Below are 10242 nucleotides of genomic sequence, written 5' to 3' on the forward strand. Positions count from 1 at the left end.
ACACGTCATTGAAGGCCTTGTTCTAAAACCCACGGCCCGCCACTGCATTGCATTAGAGTCTTATCCTTCATTTTGCCGTATCGCGCTCACCATTCATTCATTTCAAACCGTAACGTTAGCCTAGCTTCCAAGCCCAAACGGCGTGCCTATTGTTTTGCTTCCGGTTGAGCTACATCCGCCGTGGTGCTCGCGAGAAAAAAAATTAAAATGAGTTAACGCCGTTAATAAAATTGACGGCGTTAAAATTGGTTTGCGTTAACGCCGTTAATAATGCTAATATGACAGCACTAATATATATATACATATATATATATATATATATATATATATATATATATATATATATATATGTGTGTGTATATGTGTGTATATATTCATGTTAAGGAAACTCCAACATACAATTAAACCCTTTAGACCAGCATGATTTCATTCAACATGTCATGATTTCAATTTATGTATTTATTAATTCATTAATGTGGTTGAGACAAAAAAATACAACAATTTGTCAAACAAAAACCCAAATCATGATCTGGCCATAGTCGGTTCATGGGAGCTTGCAAATTCAAATAGGACGACTGTTCAGAACAAAACATGTATACACGTTTTCATGTTTCTCTTACCATTTGCAGGATTTTGTTTGAAACCGCTTTGTTCATGATACATAATATTGGAACTTACAATGTCTTCAGCTAAAATCTTCGCTAGTCAGGTGCTTGTAAAAACAGGTTGCATCTGAGTACCTGGCCTCTTACTAATAATAAACGCCCAAAAGTTAAAACTTGCTATAGTTGAATAATAAAAGTGTATACAACGTTTTTTATATCACACACACACACACACACACACACACACACACACACACACACACACACACACACACACACACACACACACACACAAGAAACTAGAGCCATTCAACGTCAGGAATTTTCTTCCAATGTCTGTTGTTGGAGAGTCTTACAGGTCATAGTAGATCCTACTGACGTCGAATTCTTCTTTGTAGGGCAGTAAGTCCTGTAGTGTTAACTTGTCATTCTGGCCGGTCCACACTGTTAGAGTGTACCTGTGTAGAACATGGGCAAGCATAAGCATGTAATGAATAGCTCAAAGGTGTTAACATATACAGTATGTTACATATAAGAAAATAATTATTCATTGAAGAGGTCATCTGCTATTCAAAGCTGTTGGTAGGAGCAGTGATAGATTATATGAATAATTTCTGTCATATTCATGTAATGTGCTGTAACTCTGTTACGTTATTCATTCTGGCCACATGACATCTATTGCTTCTGTCCATCAGGGGTGAGGGATCCTCCTCTGTTGCTCTCCTGAAGGTTCTTCCTGTTTTCCCTGTGAAAGGGTTTTTACTATCTTTATTGGGGGAGTTGTTCCTGATCCGATGTGAGGTCCCGGGACAGGATGTTATGTACAGATTGTAAAGCCCTCCGAGGCAAACTTGTATTTGTGATGTTGGGCTATATAAAATAAACTGAATTGAATTGAAGTGCCCTGTAGGCCTATATGTGAGGTGCCCTGTAGGCCTATATGCGAGGTGCCCTGTAGGCCTGTATGCGAGGTGCCCTGTAGGCCTGTATGTGAGGTGCCCTGTAGACCTATATGTGAGGTGCCCTGTAGACCTGTATGTGAGGTGCCCTGTAGGCCTGTATGTGAGGTGCCCTGTAGACCTATATGTGAGGTGCCCTGTAGACCTGTATGTGAGGTGCCCTGTAGACCTATATGTGAGGTGCCCTGTAGACCTATATGTGAGGTGCCCTGTAGACCTGTATGTGAGGTGCCCTGTAGACCTATATGTGAGGTGCCCTGTAGACCTATATGTGAGGTGCCCTGTAGACCTGTATGTGAGGTGCCCTGTAGACCTGTATGCGAGGTGCCCTGTATGTGAGGTGCCCTGTAGACCTATATGTGAGGTGCCCTGTAGACCTGTATGTGAGGTGCCCTGTAGACCTGTATGTGAGGTGCCCTGTAGACCTGTATGTGAGGTGCCCTGTAGACCTGTATGCGAGGTGCCCTGTAGACCTGTATGTGAGGTGCCCTGTAGACCTGTATGTGAGGTGCCCTGTAGACCTGTATGCGAGGTGCCCTGTATGTGAGGTGCCCTGTAGACCTATATGTGAGGTGCCCTGTAGACCTATATGCGAGGTGCCCTGTATGCGAGGTGCCCTGTAGACCTATATGTGAGGTGCCCTGTAGACCTGTATGCGAGGTGCCCTGTAGGCCTGTATGTGAGGTGCCCTGTAGACCTATATGTGAGGTGCCCTGTAGACCTATATGCGAGGTGCCCTGTATGCGAGGTGCCCTGTAGACCTATATGTGAGGTGCCCTGTAGGCCTGTATGCGAGGTGCCCTGTAGGCCTGTATGTGAGGTGCCCTGTAGACCTATATGTGAGGTGCCCTGTAGGCCTGTATGCGAGGTGCCCTGTAGACCTATATGTGAGGTGCCCTGTAGACCTGTATGCGAGGTGCCCTGTAGGCCTGTATGTGAGGTGCCCTGTAGACCTATATGTGAGGTGCCCTGTAGGCCTGTATGCGAGGTGCCCTGTAGACCTATATGTGAGGTGCCCTGTAGACCTATATGTGAGGTGCCCTGTAGGCCTGTATGTGAGGTGCCCTGTAGGCCTGTATGCGAGGTGCCCTGTAGACCTATATGTGAGGTGCCCTGTAGGCCTGTATGCGAGGTGCCCTGTAGACCTATATGTGAGGTGCCCTGTAGACCTATATGTGAGGTGCCCTGTATGTGAGGTGCCCTGTAGGCCTGTATGCAAGGTGCCCTGTAGACCTATATGTGAGGTGCCCTGTATGTGAGGTGCCCTGTAGGCCTGTATGCAAGGTGCCCTGTAAGCCTGTATGTGAGGTGCCCTGTAGGCCTGTATGCAAGGTGCCCTGTAAACCTGTATGTGAGGTGCCCTGTATGTGAGGTGCCCTGTAGGCCTGTATGCAAGGTGCCCTGTAGACCTATATGTGAGGTGCCCTGTATGTGAGGTGCCCTGTAGGCCTGTATGCAAGGTGCCCTGTAAGCCTGTATGTGAGGTGCCCTGTATGTGAGGTGCCCTGTAGGCCTGTATGCAAGGTGCCCTGTAAGCCTGTATGTGAGGTGCCCTGTATGTGAGGTGCCCTGTAGGCCTGTATGCAAGGTGCCCTGTAAACCTGTATGTGAGGTGCCCTGTAGGCCTGTATGCAAGGTGCCCTGTATGTGAGGTGCCCTGTATGCAAGGTGCCCTGTATGCAAGGTGCCCTGTAAGCCTGTATGTGAGGTGCCCTGTAGGCCTGTAGACGCGGTGCCCTGTAGTCCATAATTGCCTTTATTTACTTTGCACATACAATGCCCTCACATTCACGAGTAAACATCTTTCGCACACCAAAAAAAGCTCTTGAATATTATGTAAAAAGAAAATCCTTTCACACACACACACACACACTAACTGCTCGCACATTCACTAATAACCCTCTTACACAAATACAAATTCCAATTCCATTTTCTATTTCTGTGAAAACATCTTCAAATAACTCTTCTTCTTGCCAAAAACTGAATTTTACAAGATTACATTTGAACAGATCTTGATAACATAATTTACATTCGCCCAATACCAATTGTTTTCTGTTTGGACCTCGATGATGTCATGATGTCACAGAATGGATCCTCTGTCATTAGCTTTTAGCAGCGTAACAAGCAGGACTGTGCGAGAGAGAAACTCTATCTGCAGAGGAGTCTTTGATGACTCTAGACGGCATTGTAGGCCTACGTGTGTGATTAGCTATGATGCCGTTAGCTCCATTATTAAGCCAAGCAGGCTGCGCTGCCAACTGGCTGCTTAGCTGGCAAGAGAAGAGCCAACATTAAATAACGTTGACGATTTCAACGGATCTGTAGTTCACAATGTATCCTTTGCATTGATCGGTAACTATAAAGCATTAAAGGCGATACCTCAATCGATTGCATATTTAATCTGAATATCGGCCCATGATAAAGATCACATCTATTATTTACATGCCAGATTGTGCAGGAGGCATACCACTTGGCCAAACACAGAGTTTACTTGGCCAGGGCAAAATATTGACAACAGCATCATGTTGTATATATCTCAATGTCATTGTTCAAACTGAAATAGTATTATTAAAGTTTGAACTGGTTATGAAAATACTGATGCTAAATGACCATCAGATGAAATAATGCAGATGCCAAGATCGGCCTTCGCTGCAGCCTTCGACCTTTCCTCACAAGCTCTGGCAGGAGGAGGAGAGCTCTTCTTCTGGCCAGAAGAACAATATTAGTTACTAGCTACTTTGCAGATTAGACTATGATGTATGTATTAAGTACTTTATGACTTAAATAGTCAGCTCTACCTTTACCAGCTGCAACATGCATGCAGTGATGAACACATGAATGTGTCAATAATTATAATCCCGTGTAAATTATTCTGAAATGGAACATTCTGCATAATAAGTACAACTTATATTTTTGATGACCACTTCTCGGACAATAGCCGGTTGTTGTAGTTTGTTACCTCTACGTGAAGGCTCACAGTGATTTCACCCCAGTAAGCAGTATGCGGTCCTAATCCACATATAAGGGCTTTAGTTGCATTGCCAGCAGCAGTCCCACCAGCATGTGAACCCATTCTTACTGGTATGCAGCTACTTGTGCCACAAACTGTAACTTGCTCCTCTGACCAATACAAGTACTTTTATTCTATTTCAGTGCAAAGACAGGGTTTTGGAGAAAGGCATTACAAAAATCTGAACGTGAAATCAATGCACCATTCTCTAAAATGGAAAGACTATGCTATTGAATAATAATAATAATGGTAAGAGACGAAAAATGTTCTTCCTGAGGCAGCTGAGGAAATTCAACCTGCCAAAGAAAATGATGGTGCAGTTCTACACTGCGGAGAGGTGATTGGCTGCAATTTGCCATCCCTCCAGGACTTGTTTGCTTCCAGGACTCTGAAGCGAGCTAGAAAGATCGCAGCTGAGCCCTCTCACCCTGGACACAACCTGTTCGAGGTTGAGGTCCATCAGGACAAAGACCTCACGCTCCATCAGGACCAAGACCTCACGCTCCATCAGGACCAAGACCTCACGCTCCATCAGGACCAAGACCTCACGCTCCACCAGGACTAAGACCTCACAGTCCATCAGGACCAAGACCTCACGCTTCATCAGGACCAAGACCTCACAGTCCATCAGGACCAATACCTCACCCTCCATCAGGACCAAGACCTCACGCTCCATCAGGACCAAGACCTCACGCTCCATCAGGACCAAGACCTCACGCTCCATCAGGACCAAGACCTCACAGTCCATCAGGACCAAGACCTCACGCTCCATCAGGACCTAGACCTCACAGTCCATCAGGACCAAGACCTCACAGTCCATCAGGACCAAGACCTCACGCTCCACGAGGACCAAGACCTCACAGTCCATCAGGACCAAGACCTCACAGTCCATCAGGACCAAGACCTCACGCTCCACGAGGACCAAGACCTCACAGTCCATCAGGACCAAGACCTCACAGTCCATCAGGACCAAGACCTCACGCTCCATCAGGACCAAGACCTCACAGTCCATCAGGACCAAGACCTCACAGTCCATCAGGACCAAGACCTCACGCTCCATCAGGACCAAGACCTCACGCTCCATCAGGACCAAGACCTCACAGTCCATCAGGACCAAGACCTCACAGTCCATCAGGACCAAGACCTCACGCTCCATCAGGACCAAGACCTCACAGTCCATCAGGACCAAGACCTCACGCTCCATCAGGACCAAGACCTCACGCTTCACCAGGACCAAGACCTCACAGTCCATCAGGACCAAGACCTCACGCTCCATCAGGACCAAGACCTCACAGTCCATCAGGACCAAGACCTCACAGTCCATCAGGACTAATACCTCACGCCACACCAACAGTTTCTCCCATCGGCAGTCGGGCTCATCAACAGAGCCCGGGTTCTCCGCTGACTGACTCTACCATCACAGGACTATTCTCGAACAATTCTTTTGGACCATTTTTTCTTCCTTTCTTTCTCTCCTCTTACCGGTCACTCCACTGCACACTTCATATTTAAACACTCATGCCACATACACTTAACTTTAACTTAACTTAAACACACATGTCACTTTAACATACACTTATATTAATGTTATCTGTTGTCTGAGCACTTTATCTTTATCTATACTTGATTTAAACATCATTGCACTGTTGCTGTCGTTGGCTGTTGATTGTTGTTTGTCTCGTCTAATGTCTAATGTATGCACCTTCCGCCTAACAAAATTCCTCATTTGTGCAAACATTCCTGGCAATAAACGGTTTCTGATTCTGATTCTGATCATGTCTCTCAACCATTATCTAAAGAGAGGCGTACATTAAAGTACCAACTCGTACCAGAGTACTTTGATGCAAAATGCATACAGGTTACCAGGTCTGCCGATGTGTAATAATCACCTGTCTGACTGCTGGAGCAGCCATGAGAGCTGGGAGAAGGACTGGGCCAGGAGAGCTGCACGCACTGGGAAGGTGACTGGATGCTGAAGGGGTCTACATATCTCCCCCATCACACGCACCATGTCCCAGCTGTAACCTGCAAAACATTCAAACAAAACCCATCAATATGCCAGCATCCTTCTCACGTTGCTCATCTTCCCCTTCCAAGGAAACTAGGGTCGTTCTGGTGGACACATGGTTTGATGAGTTTCAGAGATGTATCTGTCCTGATTGAAACACCTACAGTAAGTTCAGCTAAACTGGCTACATTTTGTGTCTTTGCTTGAGTCATCTTAATATTTAGAGCCCAGTGAGATCCATTTCTTCAGACGGTCATAGGGGAGTTTCAGTGAAATGGAACTGATTCCACGGGGCGTGTTGAGGTAAGAGTGTAATAATCCATCTTTTCCGCCTGCCTTCAGCTCAAGCAACAGGTCCTCTAGCTCCAGAAACTTTTTTTAAGTTAGCGTTTGCGATCATTTCACTGAGGCGTCCGCTAGTGAAGACGGATCCGTCCTCAGGAGTGTGGCGGAGTCCAGACGCTCAGTTTTAACGTAGCAAAAGATATGCGTTTTAAAATAAAATCCTCACATGGGGATTGAACCTGCTACCATGCAGTTCAAGGAGGAACACTCTACCACTTCAGCTACAAATATTGATGGAAATTAAAGTCTGCAAAGTGGTCATGTTAATGGACCTCAATGTAGCCGACACATGACTATTTTTTTGTCTCCTCTTCATAAGAGTTTGATACTTATAAACAAGTAAAATAGCAATACAATATCACAAATTGTCTTTATTCTTGTTCTATAATGTCATAAATACAGCAAACTATAGTTGTTGTATATATAATATGACTATATATACACACCTATATAAGCTGTGATATCAAATAGCTTTTGCGGCTCCAGACACATTTTTTGGGTGGAAAAAAGGGCAAAATGTCTCCTTGGATAGGAAAGGTTGCTGACCCCTGACCTAGGGGAAACACTGATAGCAACAACTATTGTCCCACAGTATATATTGTCATATTGTTATCAGGTTTTTTGGTCTTTTTTAAATACTGATACTGGTATTTGTCCCAAAAATCCATCGTTACGTATTTACATATAGCCCTTTGGTTGCCAGCTGTTGGCTTTGTGTGTCTGGGTTATAACGGACAGTGTGGTGTGTCTTCTCTAGAACTGAATCTGATTTAAACTTCTCTCAGAATGAATATTCTTCTACAATTATCAGAAACAAAACCTCCACCTAAACACAGCTAGCAGTACTGAAGAGGCCTCACCTGCATTCTCTGTCCCAGCGGTCCATCCCGTGGTCCAGCCAAGCGAAAGCACGGTGTGACGAGGAAGAGTCTTCACCGAAGAGAGGAAGGCCTGGGGCTCCAGTGGTCTGGCCTGACCCCCAGGACCAGAGAGGACGTCTGCATTGATCCACACGGGACGGTTCAGCCGGGACGCCTCCTCCAGCAAGCCGACGGAGAGCGACAGCGCCTCCTGGCTGCGAGGGAGCACAGCGCCGTGTCAGCTTAACACGACCACGCGTTGCATCGAACGGACAGAAGATGCCTCTCACCTCTTGAAGTCTAGTTTTATTCCCTTGTCGGAATCTTTCACTCCTTCCAGCCACTCTTTCAGTGTGATGTCACTGTCTGTGTCAGGGGGATGTGCCATGATCGGCTCCCTGGGGTCACGACCTTGGATGATTACGTCGGCCTCCATCATGTGATTGGGACCTAAGGGTGAAAGTGGGTGGTTACGGCTGGTTCCACATTAAATCTGTCTCTCGCTGTTCATGTCACTGTGATCATGCCTGTTCATGTCACTGTGATCATGTCTGTTCATGTCACTGTGATCATGCCTGTTCATGTCACTGTGATCATGCCTGTTCATGTCACTGTGGTCATGCCTGTTCATGTCACTGTGGTCATGTCTGTTCATGTCACTGTGGTCATGCCTGTTCATGTCAGTCTGATCCAGCTTAGGGTTAATGTTTTAGAGGTCAACTCTATGCTGATTATGGAGGATGTTAGAAGACATATGTATCCATGTGTACAGGGAGCAAAACTTCCTTCAGTATAATATTAAGTCCAGTTAATTTGATTTAATTGCTGTATCGACTGCAATACTCTACTTTGACTGTACTGCTGGATGTATGTGATGTTATGTTATGTTGAAATCAAACATAATCGACAAAGCAGCTCATCTTAAATGAGCCATGTGTTTGTGTAAGTACATGCAGTGCTATACTGTATACACGGGGTCCATACTACAGGAAGCAGTACTATGTGCAGTACTACATGCAGTACTACGTGCAGTACTACATGCAGTACTATACTGTATACACGGGGTCCATACTACAGGAAGCAGTACTATGTGCAGTACTACATGCAGTACTACGTGCAGTACTACATGCAGTGCTATACTGTATACACGGGGTCCATACTCCAGGAAGCAGTACTATGTCCAGTACTACATGCAGTACTACGTGCAGTACTATACTGTATACACGGGGTCCATACTACAGGAAGTAGTACTGTGTGCAGTACTATACTGTATACACAGGGTCCATACTACAGGAAGTAGTACTACGTGCAGTACTACATGCAGTACTACGTGCAGTACTACATGCAGTACTATACTGTATACACGGGGTCCATACTACAGGAAGCAGTACTATGTGCAGTACTACATGCAGTACTACGTGCAGTACTACATGCAGTACTATACTGTATACACGGGGTCCATACTACAGGAAGTAGTACTATGTGCAGTACTACATGCAGTACTACGTGCAGTACTACATGCAGTACTATACTGTATACACGGGGTCCATACTACAGGAAGCAGTACTATGTGCAGTACTACATGCAGTACTACGTGCAGTACTACATGCAGTGCTATACTGTATACACGGGGTCCATACTACAGGAAGTAGTACTGTGTGCAGTACTATACTGTATACACAGGGTCCATACTACAGGAAGTAGTACTACGTGCAGTACTACATGCAGTACTACATGCAGTACTATACTGTATACACGGGGTCCATACTACAGGAAGTAGTACTACGTGCAGTACTACATGCAGTACTACATGCAGTACTATACTGTATACACAGGGTCCATACTACAGGAAGCAGTACTATGTGCAGCACTACGTGCAGTACTATACTGTATACACAGGGTCCATACTACAGGAAGCAGTACTATGTGCAGCACTACGTGCAGTACTATACTGTATACACAGGGTCCATACTACAGGAAGTAGTACTACGTGCAGTACTACATGCAGTACTACATGCAGTACTATACTGTATACACGGGGTCCATACTACAGGAAGTAGTACTACGTGCAGTACTACATGCAGTACTACATGCAGTACTATACTGTATACACAGGGTCCATACTACAGGAAGCAGTACTATGTGCAGCACTACGTGCAGTACTATACTGTATACACAGGGTCCATACTACAGGAAGTAGTACTACGTGCAGTACTACATGCAGTACTACATGCAGTACTATACTGTACACGACACCTGTCAGAGCCTCGGCAAGCCGGCTCCTGCTGTTCACCGCGTGAGACCACGTGACCTCCGCAGCGTCCCTCCCAGTGATCCGCCTCTGACGGGAGAAGTAGTCCAGCGTCTGGTCAGACATGTCACTGCGAATCAATCCGCGTCGTGAGGCGGTGCAGCGACAGACACGAGTCACGTTAACGTGAGCGCGAGAAGGAGT

The 10242-nt window shown here is 45.8% G+C and overlaps 1 protein-coding gene across 1 annotated transcript; it reads right to left on the bottom strand.

Annotated features, from left to right (window-relative positions):
* Positions 1 to 464: 464 nt before the first annotated feature.
* fam151b (family with sequence similarity 151 member B) lies at positions 465 to 8226 on the bottom strand (the record flags this gene model as incomplete). The annotated part of the gene is made up of 4 exons (XM_079222755.1): positions 465 to 1063; positions 6464 to 6599; positions 7788 to 8002; positions 8078 to 8226. 4 exons carry the CDS (start codon positions 8224 to 8226, stop codon positions 958 to 960), a joined length of 606 nt encoding a protein of 201 aa, XP_079078881.1. The 3' UTR covers positions 465 to 957.
* Positions 8227 to 10242: the final 2016 nt, after the last annotated feature.

Source organism: Taurulus bubalis (assembly GCF_910589615.1).
Source record: "Taurulus bubalis genome assembly, chromosome: 8".
NCBI classification, from domain to species: domain Eukaryota; kingdom Metazoa; phylum Chordata; class Actinopteri; order Perciformes; family Cottidae; genus Taurulus; species Taurulus bubalis.